Below are 22,746 nucleotides of genomic sequence, written 5' to 3'. Positions count from 1 at the left end.
ATGTTAAAAATTAGTAATTATATTAAAGCAAACACTAACAAAATATAGTTAGAAACAAAGGCGTGATTACCTGTGATTTGGGTTGGATAAATCCAGTGCACAGAAACATTCTTACATACTTCAAAAATTTTGGAATTTTTCATAAATTCTTTGTCTTCAATTGGTTTCTCTCCTGGGATCCATAGTATGGACTGTTCAAATACTGTTGTGGTGATTTCTTCCTCCTGTAATTAGATAAAATAGCTAATATTTTTTAACATATTCATCACATATAATAATTTACCATGCAACATGGAAATCAAGGGGTCGATCCGATATAAATCGTCGCCCGCAAAAGTCGGCGACGCCAATATTTGCGCGGATTTGGTATCCTATATACGGCGTAACCTAGAAGTTACGCGCGTATATTTCTGCCGTCGCCCGTAGTTTTTTGGGCCATAGGCAGGTATACCAAACCCGCGCAGTTTGGTATCCAATATGCAGCGTAAGGACTTACGTGGCGAAAATGGAGAAAACTTACTCCATTTTCACCTCGCCACAAAAAGCAGCCGTAAGAAGCCTTACGCTGACTATTGGAGCCCCGTAACTCCCTAAACTAACTAGAAAATAAACCTAACACCTAACGCATGCGCAATGTCTATCTCCCTGTCAACCGCGATCTGCTAAAATAAACCTAACACCTAACGCATGCGCAATGTCTATCTCCCTGTCAACCGCGATCTGCTAAAATAAACCTAACACCTAACGCATGCGCAATGTCTATCTCCCTGTCAACCGCGATCCCCCCCCCCCCCGAAATCCCTAATAAAGTTATTACCCCCTAAACCGCCGCTCCCGGACCCCGCCGCCATCTACATAAACTAACCCCCTACTGTGAGCCTCTAAAACCGCCGCCATCTACCTTATCTATCCCCTAATCTGACCCCTTACACCGCCGCCACCTATATAAAAATTATTAACCCCTAATGTAAGCCCCTTACACCGCCGCCATCTCTATTAAAATGATTAACCCCTAATTTAATCTACCTACCCCGCCGCCAGCTATATTATCTATATTAACCCTAAGTATATTATAGTTAATATAGGTATTACATTATATATATTAACTATATTAACCCTAATTATATTAGGGTTAATATAGTTAATATAGTTACTATAGTATTTATATTAACTATATTAACTCTATCTAACCCTAACTAAATTTATATTAAATTAATCTAATTCATTTATAAACTAAAATATTCCTATTTAAATCTAAATACTTACCTATAAAATAAACCCTAAGATAGCTACAATATAATTAATAATTACATTGTAGCTATGTTAGGGTTAATATTTATTTTACAGGTAAATTGTTAATTATTTTAACTAGGTATAATAGATATTAAATAGTTATTAACTATTTAATATCTACCTAGTTAAAATAATTACCCAATTACCTGTAAAATAAATCCTAACCTAAGTTACAAATACACCTACACTATCAATAAATTTAATAAACTACAAACATCTATCTAAAAATACAATTAAATTAACTAAACTAAATTACAAAAAAAAACAAACACTAAATTACAAAAAATAAAAAAAAGATTACAAGATATTTAAGCTAATTACACCTATTCTAAGCCCCCTAATAAAATAATAAACCCCCAAAATAAAAAAAATTCCCTGCCCTATTCTAAATTAAACAAATTTCAAAGCTCTTTACCTTACCAGCCCTTAAAAGGGCCTTTTGTGGGGCATGCCCCAAAGAATTCAGCTCTTTTGCATACAACAAATACAATACCCCCCCCCATTACAACCCACCACCCACATACCCCTATTCTAAACCCACCCAAACCCCCCTTAAAAAAGCCTAACACTACCCCCCTGAAGATCTCCCTACCTTGTCTTCACCACACCGGGCCGAACTCCTGATCCGATCCAGGCGATGTCTTCCTCCAAGCGGCAAAGAAGAATTCTTCCTCCGGCGATGTCTTCCTCCAAGCGGCAAAGAAGAATTCTTCCTCCGGCGACGTCTTCCTCCAAGCGGCAGCAAAGTCTTCATTCTTCCGGCGGCATCTTCAATCTTCTTTCTTCGCTCCGCCGCCGCGGAGCATCCATCCCGGCCGACTGCTGAACTTGGAATGAGGTACCTTTAAATGACGTCATCCAAGATGGCGTCCGCCGAATTCCGATTGGCTGATAGGATTCTATCAGCCAATCGGAATTAAGTTAAAAAAATCTGATTGGCTGATTGAATCAGCCAATCAGATTCAAGTTCAATCCGATTGGCTGATCCAATCAGCCAATCAGATTGAGCTCGCATTCTATTGGCTGTTCCGATCAGCCAATAGAATGCGAGCTCAATCTGATTGGCTGATTGGATCAGCCAATCGGATTGAACTTGAATCTGATTGGCTGATTCAATCAGCCAATCAGATTTTTTTAACTTAATTCCGATTGGCTGATAGAATCCTATCAGCCAATCGGAATTCGGCGGACGCCATCTTGGATGACGTCATTTAAAGGTACCTCATTCCAAGTTCAGCAGTCGGCCGGGATGGATGCTCCGCGGCGGCGGAGCGAAGAAAGAAGATTGAAGATGCCGCCGGAAGAATGAAGACTTTGCTGCCGCTTGGAGGAAGACGTCGCCGGAGGAAGAATTCTTCTTTGCCGCTTGGAGGAAGACATCGCCGGAGGAAGAATTCTTCTTTGCCGCTTGGAGGAAGACATCGCCCGGATCGGATCAGGAGTTCGGCCCGGTGTGGTGAAGACAAGGTAGGGAGATCTTCAGGGGGGTAGTGTTAGGCTTTTTTAAGGGGGGTTTGGGTGGGTTTAGAATAGGGGTATGTGGGTGGTGGGTTGTAATGGGGGGGGGTATTGTATTTGTTGTATGCAAAAGAGCTGAATTCTTTGGGGCATGCCCCCACAAAAGGCCCTTTTAAGGGCTGGTAAGGTAAAGAGCTTTGAAATTTGTTTAATTTAGAATAGGGCAGGGAATTTTTTTTATTTTGGGGGTTTATTATTTTATTAGGGGGCTTAGAATAGGTGTAATTAGCTTAAATATCTTGTAATCTTTTTTTTATTTTTTGTAATTTAGTGTTTTTTTTTTTTTGTAATTTAGTTTAGTTAATTTAATTGTATTTTTAGATAGATGTTTGTAGTTTATTAAATTTATTGATAGTGTAGGTGTATTTGTAACTTAGGTTAGGATTTATTTTACAGGTAATTGGGTAATTATTTTAACTAGGTAGATATTAAATAGTTAATAACTATTTAATATCTATTATACCTAGTTAAAATAATTAACAATTTACCTGTAAAATAAATATTAACCCTAACATAGCTACAATGTAATTATTAATTATATTGTAGCTATCTTAGGGTTTATTTTATAGGTAAGTATTTAGATTTAAATAGGAATATTTTAGTTTATAAATGAATTAGATTAATTTAATATAAATTTAGTTAGGGTTAGATAGAGTTAATATAGTTAATATAAATACTATAGTAACTATATTAACTATATTAACCCTAATATAATTAGGGTTAATATAGTTAATATATATAATGTAATACCTATATTAACTATAATATACTTAGGGTTAATATAGATAATATAGCTGGCGGCGGGGTAGGTAGATTAAATTAGGGGTTAATCATTTTAATAGAGATGGCGGCGGTGTAAGGGGCTTACATTAGGGGTTAATAATTTTAATATAGATGGCGGCGGTGTTAGGGGCTCACTTTAGGGGGTTATAGATATAATATAGCTGGCGGCGGGGTACGGGAGCAGCGGTTTAGGGGTTAATAACTTTATTAGGTTGCGGCGGGGTAAAGGAGCGGCGGTTTAGGGGTTAATAGCATTTTTATTGTTAGGCTAGTGAGGGGGGATAGCGGATAGAGGGTTAGACAGTGCGGGCTATGTTAGGGAGGCGTGTTAGACAGTGCGGGCTATGTTAGGGAGGCGTGTTAGACAGTGCGGGTGTTTTAGACTTTAGTCAGGTTTTATAGGCGCCGGCAGATTCTAACGTGCCGCAAGTCACTGGCGACGCCAGAAATTTGTACTTACGCAGATTTCTGGACATCGCTGGTTTGTCAGACTTACGGCACGTTAGCATCTGACGGCGACCTATATGGGATAGTTCGAGTTGCGAGCTGAAACTGCGGGCGACGCCGGTTCCCTCGCTTGCGCCGCAAACTGCGATCGATATCGGATCGCGCCCCATTTTAGAGTTTTACTGCAGGCACAAATTCATGTATTTTATCAAAGTCATTGTATACAAAATATAAATTATTTTGCCAAAATCTTTTCAGAAGCACACAAAAAATAGTCAGAACAAAATTTAAAGGGACACGAAGCCCATTTTTTTCTTTCATAGTTCATATAGAGCATACAATATTGAAGAACTTTCCAATTTAAATCTTTTATCAATTTTACTTCATTCTCTTTGTATTCTTTGTTGAAGGAGCAACAATGCACTACTGGCAGCTAGCTTTTCATATCTGATGAGCCAATGACAAGCATATACGTGCAGCCACTATTCAGCAGCTAGCACCCAGTAGAGCGTTTCTGTTCCTGTGGCTACCTATGTATGCTTTTTATTAAAGAATACCAATAGAACAAGCAACTTTGGTAACAGAAGTACATTTAGAAGTTGTTTGAAATTTGTATGATATGACAAAATTATTCAAATTAATTTTGACTTTACTGTCCCTTTAATATTTTCAGTAGTTTAAATTCAAAATGAAACGTTCCTGCATGTAAGTTTTAAGAAGTTTTTAAATGAACTTTTGTTATCAAATTTACTTTGTTCTTTTGTGTCCTTTGTTAAAAACCATACCTAGGTAGGCTCAGGAACAGCACTGTACTACTGGGAGCTAACTGGTGATTGCTAACTGTACATATTAAGGTGTCATTGGCTTATCAGATATGTTCAGCAAGCTCCCAATAGTGCACTATTGTGCTGGGTTCAATCACAATCTATCAGTGATTTGCTCCCAAAATGGCTTTTGGCTCTCTCACCTAATTGGTTGTCAAGTGTCACAGTGACTCACAGGTGATCACAAAGCAAAAATCAATTAATTTTTCAAAAGCAGCCCTATTTCCTGCCTTGTAGTGCTCCTAATACCTACCTAGGTATCTCTTCAACACAGAATATCATGGGGAAAAAAAGCAAATTTATAATAGATAAAAATGGTATGCTCTGTAGGAATCACAAAATACATTTAATAAAGAAAATACAAAACTAGTAAAAAAAGATGACTCCTTTCCAGTACCTCCTCTAACACACAAAAGAAAAAAAGAAAATAACTTTTTACCCCCCTGGTAAAAAGTTATAAAATATCAAGTTAATTAAAGGGACACTGAACCCACATCTTTTCTTTTGGGATTCAGATAGAACATGTAATTTCAAACAATTTTCTAATTTACTCCTTGTATCTTTATTTGAAAAGCAATTATGTAAGTTTTGATTCTGGCACTTTTTTGGTGAACAACCTGGATTGTTCTTGCTGATTGGTGGATAAATTCACCCACCAATAAACAAGTGCTGTCCAGGGTTTAAACCAAAAATTGGCTGTGTCCTTAGCTTAGATGCCTTCTTTTTCAAATAAAGATAGCAAGAGAAGGAAGAAAAAAATTGATAATAGGAGTAAATTAGAAAGTTGCTTAAAATTGCATGCTCTATCTGAATCATGAAAGAAAAAACTTGGGTTCACTGTCCCTTTAATATAGAAAATATATGTATGAAATCAGTCTCCACAAAGGATATTTAGCAGATCCGCTAGTATATTTTTCCTTAATTAAACTAGCAGCTATCTTACAAAAAAAGTATTTAAGAACAAAATACAGAGCTTAAACTACATATTTAATGTTTATTGTAAGTTCTCAAATCATTTTAACACATGCCAAAATTATCATTATCATATAATCAATAAAGAAGTTGATTTACTGTATATACATAAGTCATCAGTTATTGTAAAGCAAATCCAATGTTACAACTTTATAAAAGGTCTTTATGCACCTAGGCAAATCTCCTGTTTTGTTTAGCACATATAAAGAGTGTTGTGTAAAAAAAAAAAAGTTACTGCCGTTCATAAAACGTACTGCAATGTATTAACCCCTTTAGGACCAGAGACGTACCCTCTACATTCTAGTCTCTCTATGGGGATTGAATTTTTAATACCGTGGTCTCGCCAGCAGGAAGGATGGAGAGTATAATAGCGTGGGCACGCTGCTCGCGGCATGACCCGCACTATTATACCTAAGAAAACCCTTAATGCCCAGTGACGTATAGCAGGGGTCAACAACCTTGGGCCCCCAGATGTTTTGGAACTACATTTCCCATGATGCTCAGACAGCCTAAAGAGTGCCTCAGCATCTTGGGAAATGTAGTTTCAAAACATCTGGGGGCCCAAGGTTGGTGACCCCTGACGTATAGGGTACGTCTTGGTCATTAAAGGGTTAAACAGAATACTTGCATTTGTCCACAGAGACAAGTAAATATACAGCCATAGTGAATCTGGCCAGACTTCACTGATCAGAGCCACATTTCTTGTTCAGGTATGGCTGTATAAGAGACCCTAAAGAATTAGTTGCAATGAAAGGTGCCCTCAGAGTTAAATATCTAGAGGGGTTGCTAGTTACCCCACAGAATCGGTTCCTGATTCCTTTTTTTTTTTTACTTAAAGGGACACTAAACCCAATTTTTTTCTTTCATGATTCAGATAGAGCAGCAATTTTAAGCAATTTCTGATTTACTTCTATTCATTTTTCTTTGTTCTCTTGCTATCTTTATTTTAAAAAAGCAGGAATCAAAAATAAGGGTCCGGCCCATTTTGCACCCTGGATAGCACTTGCTGATTGGTGGCTACATTTAGCCTCCAATCAGCAATTGCAACCCAGGTGCTGAACCAAAAATGGGCCAGCTCCTTAGCTTAGATTCCTGCTTTTTCAAATAAAGATAGCATAAGAAAAATTGATAATAGGAGTAAATTAGAAAGTTGCTTAAAATTGCATGCTCTATCTGAATCATTAAAGAAAAATGTGGGCTTAGTATCCCTTTTAATGACCACTCAATGCAGTAGAATTGCATAATAAACAAGTGCAAAATAAAAATAACACTTAAATAAAAGGGAGACTGACCATCTTCTATTGGTTAAAGCACCCCACCCAAGCTCAGGTGTACCCATGACAGTGTAATGGAGTTGTCTATACAAAGCCAGGGAGTCTCATTCTATTATGAAGAGAAAAAGCAGGAATGATTCAACCCATAAAGGCAAAGTACTGTAGTGTTAGGTCCAGTTTACATTGGGAAACCTTGTATGTTGCTTGGCTAAGCAGAATATGGCCATATTGTGTGACTAAGATCCCAATTTTAATATACAAGCATAGATGTTTTTGCAGGCAATGATTTGCAGCATTAAAAATGTGTTATTTATTTGCAAGTGTGTGTGCGCCAAATCCCCCTGTTTAATGCAATAACACTGATTTTCAAATAAGCAGTAAAAAAAATATCTGACAAATTTATTTTTTCTCCTATTTTCCGGCCCCCTGTATCATGTGACAGCCATCAGCCAATCACAAACTAGTATACGTATATCTTGTGAGCTTGTGCACATGCTCAGTAGGATCTTGTTGGACAAGAAAGGATGAATATAAAAAGACTGAACACAATTTGATAATGTAAGTAAATTGGAAAGTGTCTTAAAACTGCATGCTCTTTTGAATCATAAATGTTTGTGTCCCCTTAAAGACCTATTATACTCAAAAAAATTACATGTTCAAATCTGTTGTCATGGAGAACAGACGTCTGACGCTCCTGTTTCAAGCAAGATTTGAAACAAGTGTTCTCCATATGGCTGATGGTGGAAATTGCTAAACATCATCCAGGTGTCTTAAGTTTGGAAGCGGCAGTGCCAATAGCTAAGAAGGCTTTGTTTTGTTCCTGTACCCATACCTGTTCCCCTGCCATAGGAGTTGCGTGGCTGGATTCACTACAAGAGGATATCAGCTGGTCTGATTACTGGGTTTGTTTACGGCTCAACAGAAGTGTTTGGCCGTTTGTGTGTTTCCTTGTAGCCAGCAGATGGTCCGCAATCAAGGTATAACAGGACGATACCGCTAGATGTGGTGAGGCTGACACGCTGCTTGCTTTTTCTTTCTACACATTGGTGCAATACAAGTGTAGTGATCTTACACAGTTATTAAGGAAATTTAACGGAGCGTGTGTTTCACACTAAGTGCTCTGTCTGGACTGTGCCAACAATTCACATGCTGTCAGCATTTATGTTAGTGTGCTACTTTGTATTACTTTGTGCAATATCGTATACTATGCATATATAAACCATCAATTGTGAGTGTGTTTGCTACACTTATGTGCTCTTTTTGTTATTATGGTTATGTAAATTATGTATCCAGGCCTGGGTAACACTTGTTAATTATACTGTCTATATATCAATAGAATACTTTGACTCAGTTGGTGAACCAGGGTGTTATGGACACCAGCGGAGAGAGGTTAATAAATACCACTTTTCTTTATGGGATTTGAGTGCTGCCTTGTCATTCTTTAACAACTATATATATATATATATTGGCTGTTTTTCTCTTTTTACTTTTTTATTACATGCAATTTATGATTGCTAGCACCTAAGCATAGTCTCTGTACAATTATTTAAGTAGAGTGCACACTGATTATTATTGTTTCATACGGTAGTTTATGGTTGATAATCTTAAAATAGCATGCGCTAGTAGATTAGAGTCTGACATTGTTTGACTATAATGGCCCTTTTAATTCCTGCGAGGTAAAAAAAAAGAAAGAAAGTAAGCTCTAGATATTTAACTTTGGATTGACATTTTTAATAGCAACCCTATCTTTACAATTATGTAGACTCTCCTCATTGTATCTCAACATTTTTTTTCTTCTATGGGGCAATAGGCTTGATAGAAAATGTTTAATCCTCTATGAAATTGATATAATATTGTTACACATTAGTATAAATTGATAATGTTTCTTGCTTAGCCACATATTATATATTTGTTAAGGTTTAATGTGATTTAAGTCTGCACTTTTTTCCCCAACATTAGAAACATCAACAATAACTAGGTAACATAAAGAATAATAATTGCCTGACAACCATTTATTTCCTATCACGCTATTTAGATTTTTAAGATGTTCTTTCAGTTTATAGACTCATTTTTTTTTTTAAGAAATGAAAATATTTTTTTTCATAACATGCAAATCCCCCCAGGCTTGTCTTTTAAAAAGCTTCAATTGCCATTTTATTTTTCAAGACAGCAATGAAGAAATAATTATTTGAACATTTTTTTGTTGTTGTACAAGGGGGTTGCATTTTAAGAATATGTAATTATCCCTTATCACAGCATACAAAGTCTGTTATACTACTCCACAGTTCCAGCATTTTTATATTATTTAGTTTTGAAACAGCATTTGGCAATAGATCCTGATTCTATTTCAAATGGAAATGAAAATCAAATTTCAATTTTCATAATTCAGGTAAAGTACAATTTAAAGGGACATAAAACCCCCCAAAAAATGATTTCATGATTTATTCAGAGCATGTAATTAAAAAATAAACAAACAAAAAACAACGTTCCACTTTACTTTTATTTGCTTAATTCTCTTGTTATTGTTAGTTGAAGGATCAGCAATGCACTACTGGGAGCTAGCTCAACAAATTTGGTGAGTCAATGACAAGAGGCATCTAGGTGCAACCACCAATCACCATCTAGCTCCCAGTAGTGCATTGCTGCTCCTAAGCCTACCTATGAATGCTTTTCAACAATAGTGCAAAAAGAAACAAAGCAAATGAGATACTTGAAGTAAACGGCATAGTTATTTAATGTTCCATGCTCTGTCTGAATCATGAAAGTTTAATTTTGAGTTTACTGTCTGAAAAGCATTGATTTGCTAGAGATATTCTCTATCCCATATTTAAAGGAACATAAAACCCCCAAAAAATGTTTTGTGATTTATACAGAGCATACTATTATTAAAATGTTTCCAATTTATTTATTTTATTAAATTTGCTTAGTTCCTATTGTATTCTGTGCTGAAGAGATACCTAGGTAGGCATCAGGAGCACTATATAGCAGGAAATAGTGCTGCCATTTAGTGCTATACCAAATGGATAACATTCCTAATCATTATGTCCCTGCTTTTCAACAAAAGATACAAGCAAAGTAAATTAGAAAGTTGTTTAAAAATTGCATGCTCTATCTGAATCAAATCTCTTTAAAGAATATTTAGGGGTCGAATTATCATCAAGCTCTGAATGGAGACCGCTGTTCTATAACTTGTCCGCCCGATCATTTACGATCGCGCTGATTGACACCCCCTGCTAGCGGCCAATTGGCTGCGAATATGCAGGGGGCGGCATTACAAAAGGAATTCACCAGAACTGCTTGTGCAATTATAAATGCCGACAGTGCATGCTGTCGGCATTTATGAATGTGCTGCGAACATGATCGTATCATGTCCGCTCGCACTTTGGTAAATTGGCCCCTTAGAGTTGGAGTCTGAACCAATAAACCATGCTACAAGTCCTTACATGATAGAACTCTCAATTATGAAACCCACATTTTTTTCTTTCTTTCATGATTCAGATAGAGCATACGATTTTAAACAACTTTTTCATTTACTTCTGTTACCAATTTTCTTCGTTCTTATATTATCTTTTGTTGAAAAGCAGGGATCTTTGCCTAGGAGCCAGCCCATTTCTGGAGCACTTTATGGCAGCAGTTTTGCAACAATGCTATCAATTTGCAAGAGCACTAGAGGTCAGCACTATTTCCTGCAATGTAGTGCTCCAGATGCCTACCTAGGTATCTCTTCAACACAGAATATCATGGTAACGAAGCAAATTGTCTGAATCACAAAAGAAAATGTTTGGGTTTCATATCACTTTAAAGGACCAGTAAATACATTAGATTTGCATAATCAACAAATGCATGCTAAAAAGACAATGCAATAGCACTGAGTATGAGCGTCAAATGAGTAGAAGATTTTTTTTACTGACAAGTTTCAAAAGTTATTGTCTATTTCCACTCCTCCTGTACCATGTGACAGCCATTAGCCAATCACAAATGCATTTACATATATTCAGCGAAATTTTGCACATGCTCAGTAGGAGCCACTGACGGTGTAAATATAAATAGATTGGGCACAAATGCAAGGCTGTCAAAAGAACTGAAATAAAGGGGCAGTATGCGACGCTTAGATACAAGGTATTCACAAAGGTAAAAAGTGTATTAATATAACTGTGTTAGTTATGCAAAACAGGGGAATGGGTAATAAAGGGATTATCTATCTTTTTAAACAATAACAATTCTGGAGTAGACTGTCCCTTTAAGTGGTGCTGAGAGACATTACAACAGATCTCCACTAATGTCATCTCTAATGCATTTGTAAAGTTTCCAGACTGTAAACTGTGATTGTGTATTTACAAGAATAGCAAAGAGGAAACATTTGTAATATAACTGCCCCAGGAAGCAGTTTTATAAGATGCATTTATTGTATGTCATAAAACACTGATGTTAATTCCCAGAAGAGTGAAAAAAATATATACTACTCAATGGTTTTATTTGTTCTTGGATTCCTTTTATCATCCCACCTTAGTAAATGTGTTTATAGGAACTGTTCATTCTAAGAAATCATCAATTATACACAAGTCAATTTGAAGCTGTTCGTTTTTAAGTTTTAATAAAGTTTCAAACTGAGCAATGCCGTTTTTACATACCTGAAGTTCCATTAACTCACTGTTATCAATCTCGGGGATTTCTTTAGTCTGTTTCTTAATAAAGCATTTTTGGAGGGCAGCAAAAAAGATTCCAGTTATACCCTGTAATGAAGAGAGAGATTACATTTAATAAGCTGTCAATCAAAATAAAAGAGAAATACAATGGAAAAGTTCCCACAGCATCATAAGTATTTTAAAAAGTGTTTTTATTAAATGGACATTAAACACTTTGAGACTGTAATGTAAATGTTTAATCATATGTAGTCAAACAACGTTGCAATACACTTGCATTGTTTATTTTGTCCCCTGTAATTTAAAGGGCCCATTACAGTTGAAAAAGTACATGATCTAAAATGCTAGAGAATGCATATTTAAGACTAGCAACCCTTTAATACTATTTGTTTAACCCCCCCAAAGGGATTAACAGACACCCCAACTTTTCCCTGAAGTTCAGGGAGTCTCCCTGATTGTAATAGCAGCTCCCTGATGCCAGCAAATGGAATGCAACCTCCCTGAAACTCCAAGTACCATGATCCAATGTGGCCCAAATCCGTAAAAGTGTTTCTTTAAGTTATGCCTTTAGTTGCTGGGACATTATAGAACCCTCAAAGCATGCATCAGTAACCAAAAAGCCGCCACTGATTTTAATAAAACACAAATACTACCTTATTTACTGCACATAATTAAACTTAGTATTTTAAAATATTTAAGCATTCAACAAGCGATCACTGGAAAATAGGTTTGTTGTATGTGGTTGTGCAATAAAGCTACTTTTTTAATGTGGGAAGCTACTTTAATGGTAAGTCTCTATCTTATTTAGGGTTTCAAGGTTTCCAATATATAACTGGGAGGGGGGCGGGTGGCGGCGCAGTAGCGGGTGAACCCACCTCCCTGAAATGAGTTTTTGCAGGTTGGGATGTCTGGATTAAACACACATAGTATATAAGTACCCATACAGACCAACAAAGCACTGCACTAATCACACGACTCTGTGACTAGAGCAACATAGAAACATATAATTTCATGGTAGATAAGAACCAAAAGGTTTTATTAGGATAGTCTTATGTATGTCCCAGGCATTTTTGAATCCCTGTGTTTACCACCTCTATTGGAAGTTTATTCCATGAATCCACCACCCTTTCTGTAAAAAATAAAAATGCTTCCTCACATTTATTCTGAATCCACTACCCTCTAACGTAAGATTGTGATTAGAGCATGTATAATTTTGATTATAGTGGCCCTTAAAGGGACATAAAACCCAAAAGTTTTCTTTCATGATTCAGATAGAGAATACAATTTTAAACAACTTTCCAAATTACTTCTATTTTCTAATTTGCTTCCTTCTCTTGTTATCCTTTGCTGAAAAGTGTATCTAGGCAAGCAGCAGTGTACCTAGTTTCTAGCTGTTGATTGGTGGCTGCATATATATATTGATTGTGATTGGCTCACCCATGTTTTCAGTTAGAAACCATTAGTGCATTGCTGCTCCTTTAACAAATGATACTAAGAGAATGAAACAGATTAGGTAATAGAAGTAAATTAGAAAGTTGTTTAAAATTGTATTCTCTATCTGAATCATGAAATACATTTTTTGGGTTTCATGTCCCTTTAAATTCTGAAAATGTGTCTGCTTTCCAATTCCTGTTAAAAGTGCAGATTTCAGACATAACTGCTAATTTATATTCCACACGCAGTCATTGGTTGCACATTCTAGTGATCCATTTATATTTCTTCCTAATTGGCTTCTGCTGACAAGTAAACCTAGGTTGCAACATGATTTATTGACACTAAAACATAAGACTTTTTTTAAATAGGTAATCAAATGATATAATTAAAAAAAATCTACACAACATTTTCAGGCTTCTCTTTGCGTTGAATACATTATTTGATCTGGAATTTCTTTAATGATTAATCTCCCTATGATATTTCTCAAAGACAATTACATTTTTAACTAATTTTATCAACAATTTGTACATGCATTTTTTTATTAGTGTAGTTAATCTAAGCATGTTAAATATCAGTTCTGTGAAACTGCATTATTCTGAAAAAAACATATAAACTCTTGGTTGCCAAAATGGGGCACTATCCTCCTTCCACATAATGGCTGCTCCCACAACTGTGATAATCAATCCTGCTTCCCCTTGCCCAGGACAGGCCCTGACCCAGCCAAAAGCACAACCCAGATCACTCCCTTGAAACCATGCCCCTGGCCTCCCATAGCTGTTCTTTCTCATAAAACACCAGTGAGTCTCTGAGTACTTTTGGAAGGTATTTATTTGTCCCCTTTTCCGTGGTTGACACGGGGTTCGGCAAGAGAACGCTACTTGCTTTGGGTAAGATTAGTTTCTCTCTTTGCTGAGGCAAATAGCACTTGGGAGCACACTGCAATTGAAATTAATGGCTGATGCACTACTACTTATAATTGGTTAAAAATGAATGCATCACTAATATGTTCATTTAATATTTTTCTCATGTAAAAAGCATTTATGCTCATACATATGTATGCTAGAAATTTGAGTGCAATGTCCCTTTAAGCATTCAAATTTACCAGCTCCAGGTAAAATCTTCATAAAACTGTACATCAAGTTCAGGAAACTTTAAGTCATCCTGTCAATGATTACATTTGCAGTTGTAGAAAGGCTTGTGTGAACAAATAGGATAATTATGCTTCTTTTATATGAAATCAGCAGCACAATAAAGTTAAAAACCTATATTGTAAAACTCAAGAATGATTTATTTTTCAATTTTGACTGTTGGTTGCATCCATGTTAAACATATTAAACACATATTAGGAGGAAAATGCCCGATCCTTACTTTCAATGGAAATACTTTTGCATCTTGTTGCTTAATTGGAGTTTCCATAACAACTGTCAAATTTGAAGCTTAAATGCATTCAGCAATTGTCTATCAATGAATTTAATGAGAGTTTTTGTCTCCTCTATATCCAGATGAGCTTAGTAGAAAGTTTATATGCAAGAACGGGAAACCCACACAAGTGAGACAATTTAAAAGGACTCTTGAATGTGTGTGTGTGTATATATATATATATATATATATATATATATATATATATATATATATATATATATATATATATATATATATATATATATATATATATATATATATATATATATATATATATACATACATATACATATACATACATACATACATACATACATACATACATACATACATACAAAGAGAGAAGTGCTCTACCAAGAACGAACAACAGCTCATTAGCTAGTTCTATGGCGATTTACCACCCGGAAGCAGGCTCTTTTAGACCAGTGTGCTTTTCACAAAGGAAAACTTTCCTTAAGTAAGGTCAGTCCAGCCCCGAAATACCAGGCAATTCTCCTCTGAACAAGGAACATGACAACCCCAGATGATCGTTTCGGCCTCCTATGGGCCTCGTCAGTGAGGTGCAGCCACATTCCTCTAAGCACACTGGGCAAGGAGTCCACGTCTGGTTTCCCCCATCACCCATAGGGAGACTTCACCAGGGTCATATTAATTTGCATACAAAGAGAGAAGCGCTCTACCAGGAACATATATATACATTTTGAAAAAAGTGAGAAATACACTATTTCTGGTTTTTAAAGTTTTCTTCAGTTTCCGAGATTGATGCAAAAAAGGGCATTTTTGTGTGTGCTTATATTAAAGGGATACTAAACCACAATTTTTTTTAGGATTCGGATAGAGCATGCTATGTTAAGCAACTTTAGAATTTACTCCTATTATCAATTTGTCTTCGTTCTCTTGGTATATTTAATTGAAAAACAGGAATGAAAGCTTAGGAGCCGGCCCTTTTTAGGTTAAAGGGACAGTCAAGGCCAAAAAAAACTTTTATTTTTCAAATAGGACATGTAATTTTAAACAACTTTCCAATTTACTTTTATCAAAAATTTTGCTTTGTTCTCTTGGTATTCTAGTTGAGAGCAAACCTAGGAAGGCTCATATGATAATTTCTAAGCCCTTAAAGGCCGCCTCTAATCACATGTTTTTGTATTTGCTTTTCACAACAGGGGAGAGTAGTTCAAGTAAACCATATAGATAACATTGTAATCATGCCCGTGGGTTGTGGCAGACACTGCACTAATTGGCTAAACTGCAAGTCAATAGATAATAACTAAAAGTCATGTGATAAGGGGCGGTCAGAAGGTGCTTAGATACAAGATAGTCACAGCAGTAAAAAGTGTATTAATATAACAGTGCTGGCTATGCAAAACTGGGGAATGGGTAATAAAGGGATTATCTATCTTTTTAAACAACAAAAATTCTGGTGTTGACTGTCCCTTTAAGCACCTGGGTAGCATTTGCTGATTGGTGGCTAAATGTAGCCACCAATCCGCAAGCGCTACCCAGCTGTTAAACAAAAAATGGGCTGGCTCCTAAGCTTGCATTCAAATAAAGATACCAAGAGAATGAAGAAAAAATAATAGGAGTAAATTAAAAAGTTGCTTAAAATTGCATGCTCTATCCAAATCATAAAATAAAAAATTGGGTTTAGTATCTCTTTAGCCTTCATGCCATTTTTTACTGTCTTTTCACATACTTTGACTGAAAGAAGTTAAAACTAACCAATGGGAAAACACGTTATCACAAAATTCATACTTTATTTTACACTGTATAACATCATGCTCATCACTGGAAGCTTAAAGCAATATGCTTGCAGATAGCTATCCGTCTATCACAATCTATTAGCCGTGTAGTATTGAGAAAAGGAACCAAAAAGGCCATTTTTCAATTAGAAGTGATCACAGTGATCACATATTGTGTTTGTTTTTTTTCCTACAGACATAATTGCATGTCCGGCTCTTTCATTAAAGTTCTATTATTACTACAGGGTCAAAAACGTCTCTGCAATTTCAATACATTTTACAAAGACTTTTCAACACCTTTTTTGAGACCAACTCAAGGCACTTAAAAAAAACACAATGGAATTTTGAACATCTTTGTAAGTATTCCAAGACTAGACATTTTAGAGGTGTGTTAGTATACGTGGTATCAATTAATTAACTCTATTAATCACTATTCTATAGTCTTTATGCAGTAGCCAGGGAACACATTTACATATGTATATGTGTTGAGTACATGATATCCTATATAGCTAAGGGGATATACAAGAAAGCGAGATCAGGACCCCAACATCTACAACTGGAGTGTATTAATCACATTCTGTTAGTGTTTAATTTTGTCACACTCGCACTGTTGTGATTGTCATTACGGGGCCAATTTATCATGTCCGCCGCACATCGATTATTGCTGATAGCCTAAGCTGTCGGCATTTATCATTGCACAAGCATTTCTCATGAAATGTTTGTGCAATACCACCCCCTGCACATTTGCGGTTAATCGGCCGCTAGAAGGGGGTGTCAATCATCCCGATTAGGATGATTGCTGTCTGCCATCTCAAAGGTGGCGGATGAGTTAAGAAGCAGCGGTCTTAAGACCGCTGCTTCTTAACTTCGGTTTCAGGGTAACCTGAAACTACGGGGGTAGATTGCAGCATCCGCTGCTTGATAAGTCTACCCCTAAGAGTTCAGGTGTCTTCACAAACGTCTTTTCAATCAGGATCACACAATTGCGAGTTCAGAGGGAACCTATTGCGATCTGTTTCCATCCTCACCACAGCTAAACCATCTGAATGCATGCCAATTGTATATTGGCATGATGGGCATACTGATAATCAACCATATTGTCTTTTTAAATAATTTACAAATATTGTATTTGACAGTATTTTTAAATGTATCAATTGTAAAACTACTGTTTCCAGTTTTGCTTGATTTGAAAACAAGATAAAGACTACGTGTTTCATAGACTGATGCTATCTTCTTATACTGGATTTTAACAGTACTGAAACGGTAAAGCATGAACCTGCTCCATTGCAACATTGTATCTGCGTAGAAGATGTTCAAAGCAATTTGCACCTTCACGATTAGTTTTTTATTGGGGCAGTGCCTTTGTGCATGCTAAGTCCAAACACTTTGTGTGACAGTGTGTTTTACAGTGCTTGCGCCTACATTATTGAACATCTAAATGGGCCTTTGGGAACAGCAGTTCAATAATGCAATATAATCTCAAGCAGGCTAAATAAGCTTGGTATGGTCTGTAATGCACATCTTCTTTGTGGGGTTTGGCAGATAAAGGCTCCCCTACCCACCCAAAAAAAAAAGAATGTATTGTACTACTACTATTTACTGACCCTAGCATAACCCTACAAAAATGCAAAATATGTTTATTGTATGTAAAGTCCATCAAAATTCCTTAAAGGGACAATAAATATTTTAAGATTGTAATATAAAATGCATAATTATGTGTAAAAAAAAAAAAATGCAGATTTTCCAGTTCAGAGAATTGGAAGGGTACACTTCAGAAAGCCTTGCAACATACTATATATGACCATATCACAGTATTGGGGGGTTAGATAATAATGACAATAGATAGCTGTATCTACTCCAGTAACAAGTCCAGATTGGCTTTTCCAAATAGAACAAGTGGTGGGGAACTTTGGTCATTGAAAAACAATTGCGGCAAGCAAGGTGTTAAAATATTCAGAAACCTTTTGCATCCGGACAATGCACATTTATTGCAACACTACACAAAAGTCTATTTTATGTCTTTTAACAACACTCCTAATTTTGTATTTATCCATGAGGCATAAAAACTTCATACTGAAAGTTACTTCATTTGCCTATCAGTTTATGCCGAACTGAGTACTTCTAGCCGCCCACGGTAAAACGCTATTTTTTTTCAATGAGCTAATGTTTTCACCTCTCAGCCAATAGCCGTGCTAGCCGATCGGCATTATGCTCTATGGCTAAGTACACTGTTGACTAAGAGGTGGAAATGTGAGAAAATAGCGTTTTGCTGTGGGCGGCCAGAGGCGCTCAGCTTGTCATAAACTTGCCGGCAAATAAAGGTACTTTCAGCATGTAGTTATTGTTATACTTCATGACTGAAAGTCCCCTTAATTTATAGCAATTATAAGTCCTAGCATTTCAAAAACGCATGAATTTACCATCACTTTAACAACCTGAACAAAAAAAAAACATATATTTAACTGGCTTTACACAATCAAACACCAAGAGGCCTAGTTATCAAGCCGTCTACTTTACCTGCCTTTGCCGGCGCAATACGCCCGCCTAAGCTCGCCTACCATCACCGCCGCGGACCTGAAAAATTTCCCTAAGTTATCAAAAAGCTGTCAAAAAGCCGTGCACCAAGTACGGGGCGATGAGCATCGGACTGTGATAGTTATCACTCATCCGATCTCGCTGCTTCTACCCCCTATACCGGCGCCCCTGGAGCCACCCGCAACTAAATAAAGTTATTAACCCCTAAACCGCCGCTCCTAGACCCCGCCGCAACTCTTATTAATGTATTAACCCCTAAACCGCCGCTCCCGGACACCGCCGCCACCTACATTATACCTATTAACCCCTATCCTGCCCCCCCTATACCGCCGCCACCTATAATAAAGTTATTAACCTCTATCCTGCCGATCCCGGACCTCGCCGCAACTAAATAGTTTAACCCCTAAACCGCCGCTCCCGGACCCCACCGCAACCTATATTAAACTTATTAACCCCTAATCTGCCCCCTACACCGTCGCCACCTATAATACATTTATTAACCCCTATCCTGCCCCCCCTACACCGCCGCCACTGTAATAAAATTATTAACCCCTAAACATTAATTAAATAAATCTAAATAATATTTCTCTTATTAACTAAATTAATCCTATTTAAAACTAAATACTTACCTTTAAAATAAACCCTAATATAGCTACAATATAAATAATAATTATATTGTAGCTATTTTAGGATTTATTTTTATTTTACAGGCAACTTTCAATTTATTTTACAGGCAACTTTCAATTTAATGCGAGCTCAATCTCATTGGCTGATTGGATCAGCCAATCGGATTGAACTTGAATCTGATTGGCTGATTCCATCAGCCAATCAGATTATTCCTACCTTAATTCCGATTGGCTGATAGAATCCTATCAGCCAATCGGAATTCGAGGGACACCATCTTGGATGACGTCATTTAAAGGAACCTTCATTCGTCGGGAGTTTGTCGTGGAGGAAGGATGTTCCGCGTCGGCGGGATGAAGATGGAGCCGGAAGAAAGAAGATTGAAGATGCCGCTTGATAGAAGACTTCAGCCGGATGGAAGACCTCTTCAGCCCCCGCTTGGATGAAGACTTCAGCCGGATGATGGACCTCTTCAGCCCCCGCTTGGATGAAGACTTCAGCCGGATGATGGACCTCTTCATCCCCCGCTTGGATGAAGACTTCAGCCGGATGATGGACCTCTTCAGCCCCCGCTTGGATGAAGACATCGCCCGGATTGGATGCAGAATTCGACTCGGCTGAGTGAAGACGACTCAAGATAGGAAGATCTTCAGGGGGGGTAGTGTTAGTTTTTTTTAAGGGGGGTTTGGGTAGGTTAGAGTAGGGGTGTGTGGGTGGTGGGTTTTAATGTTGGGGGGGGGGTTGTATTTTTATTTTACAGGCAAAAGAGCTGTTTTCTTTGGGGCATGCTCCGCAAAAGGCCCTTTTAAGGGCTGGTATGGTAACAGAGCTGGTATCTTTTAAATGTAGAATAGGGTAGGGAATTTTTTTATTTTGGGGGGCTTTGTTATTTTATTAGGGGGCTTAGAGTAGGTGTAATTAGCTTAAAATTGTTGTAATATTTTTATAATGTTTGTAAATTATTTTTTTATTTTTTGTAACTTAGTTTATTTTTTATTTTTTGTACTTTAGTTAGTGTATTTATTTGTAGGTATTTGTATTTAATTTATTTAATTTATTTAATGATAGTGTAGTGTTAGGTGTAATTGTAACTTAGGTTAGTTTTTATTTTACAGGTAAATTTCTCTTTATTTTAGCTAGGTAGCTATTACCTTTAAGCTAATAAGTTTAATATAGGTGGCGGCGGGGTCCGGGAGCGGCGGTTTAGGGGTTAAACTATTTATTTTGTTGCGGCGGGGTCTGCGAGCGGCAGGATAGGGGTTAATACATTTATTAGGGGTGGCGGCGGTATAGGGGGGCAGGATAGGGGTTAATAGGTATTATGTAGGTGGCGGCGGGGGCCGGGAGCGGTGGTTTAGGGGTAAACAGATTTCTTAGAGTTGCGGCGGGGTCCGGGAGTGGCGGTTTAGGGGTTAAAATGTTTAATATAGGTGGCGGCGGTGTAGGGGGGGCAGATTAGGGGTGCTTAGACTCGGGGTACGTGTTAGGTGTACACACTTCCCATAGGAATGAATGGGATGTCAGGCAGCAACGAACTTGAACTTTCGCTATGGTCTGACTCCCATTGATTCCTATGGGATCCGCTACCTCCAGGGCGGCGGATTGAAAACCAGGTACGCTGGGCCGTAAAAGTGCCGAGCGTACCTGCTGGGATTTTGATAACTCCCAAAAGTAGTCAGATTGTGCCGAACTTGCGTTCGGAACATCTGGAGTGACATAAGAATCGATCTGTGTCGGACTGAGTCCGGTGGATCGATGCTTACGTCACCAGATTCTACTTTTGCCGGTCTGAAGGGCTTCATAACTTTGGTGAATCAGCCTCGCCTCAAATACGCTGCGGAATTCCAGCGTATTTGAGGTTGACGGCTTGATAACTAGGGGCCCAAGTCTTCTAATTTATTGAAATACCATAGAAATAGAAGCAAAAAAATCACCCAAACTGCATATAATGCTTTGCAAGGCAATGGCTAGAAACTGGACAATGGTTGCTGTGTCACAGAACACACTTTACCACTGCTCAGCTGAATAAACTAAAGTCAGACATTAAAGTATATTAATGAATTTTATTAGAATTCTGCTTGTAGGGAAAGTAGAATTAGGTTTATGCTGAGTAGGTGGTATGTGACATGAGATACATTTCTTTTTATTAATTTTGTCTTTCACTAGAAAATATTTGACACCTGTGTCTTGGACACACTCTTGAACAAAAAAAACAACTTTATATTATAACACAGGAACTGAACAGGTTTTTGGCAGGAAAAAAAGTACGAAAATAACTCAGGTGAAGAAAATGTATAAACGAGAGAGAGCATGAAAAATTAGATCATGCAGTGAAGAAGGTAAAAAAAAAAAAAAGTTAAGAATTTAGATGGGAATCCACAAATGGGGAAAGAAAACAGTCTGACTTTGAAGGGACAGTCTTGGCAAAAATTAAACATTTTTATGATTCAGATAGGGCATGCAATTTTAAACAACTTTCCAATTTACTTTTATTATCAAATTTGTTTTGTGCTCTTGGTATTCTTTGTTGAAAGCTAAGCCTAGGTAGGATCATATACTAATTTCTAAGTCCTTGACGGCCACCTCTTAACTCAGTGCATTGTGACAGTTTTATTAAAGCTAGAGGGTGTTAGTTCATGTGTGCCATATAGATAACATTTCGCTCACTCCTGTGGAGTTATCTATGAGTCAACACTGATTGGCTAAATGCAAGTCTGTCAAGAACTGAGATACGAGGACAGTCTGCAGAGACTTAGATACTTGGGGGTAGATTTATTAATGGTCGAGTGGAAATGATTTGCTGTAGCGAATCATGTCTGCTTGACAACGCTAAATGCCGACAGCATTTAACATTGCTCAAGCATTTCTGGTGAAATGCTTTTGCAATGCCACCCCTTGATCACTGGCAGCTAGCAGGGGCCCTCAATCATCCCGATCATATGGGATGGTAGGTGGCGGAGAAGTTAAGGAGCAGCGGTCCAGAAATGATGGGTCGACCAGAGACGATGGGGCATTGAGGCAGCATCCGCTGCTTAATAAATCAATCCCAAGGTAATCACAGAGGTAAAAAGTGTATTAATATAACTGTGTTGGTTATGCAAAACTGGGGAATGGGTAATAAAGGGATTATCTATCTTTTTAAACAATAAAAATTCAGAGGAGGCGAACAGCGAATGCCAGAAATCAACCTGATTGAATACGATCGGTTTGATTGACACCCCCTGCTAGTGGCCGATTG

General features: G+C 37.3%; 1 protein-coding gene across 1 annotated transcript in view; it reads right to left on the bottom strand.

Annotated features, from left to right (window-relative positions):
• TNMD (tenomodulin) overlaps positions 1–22,746 on the bottom strand; it is a 195,507-nt gene that overhangs the window by 76,554 nt on the left and 96,207 nt on the right. The window contains exons 4-5 of the mRNA XM_053699399.1: positions 11,743–11,844; positions 71–224 (exon numbers count right to left, since the gene is read on the bottom strand). Coding sequence (XP_053555374.1) covers positions 71–224; positions 11,743–11,844 — 256 coding nt within the window. The remainder of the gene's footprint in view (positions 1–70; positions 225–11,742; positions 11,845–22,746) is intronic.

Source organism: Bombina bombina, chromosome 1, assembly GCF_027579735.1.
Source record: "Bombina bombina isolate aBomBom1 chromosome 1, aBomBom1.pri, whole genome shotgun sequence".
NCBI classification, from domain to species: domain Eukaryota; kingdom Metazoa; phylum Chordata; class Amphibia; order Anura; family Bombinatoridae; genus Bombina; species Bombina bombina.
The sequence above is the reverse complement of the archived record's forward strand: the minus strand, read 5'-3'. Positions and strand labels throughout refer to the sequence as shown.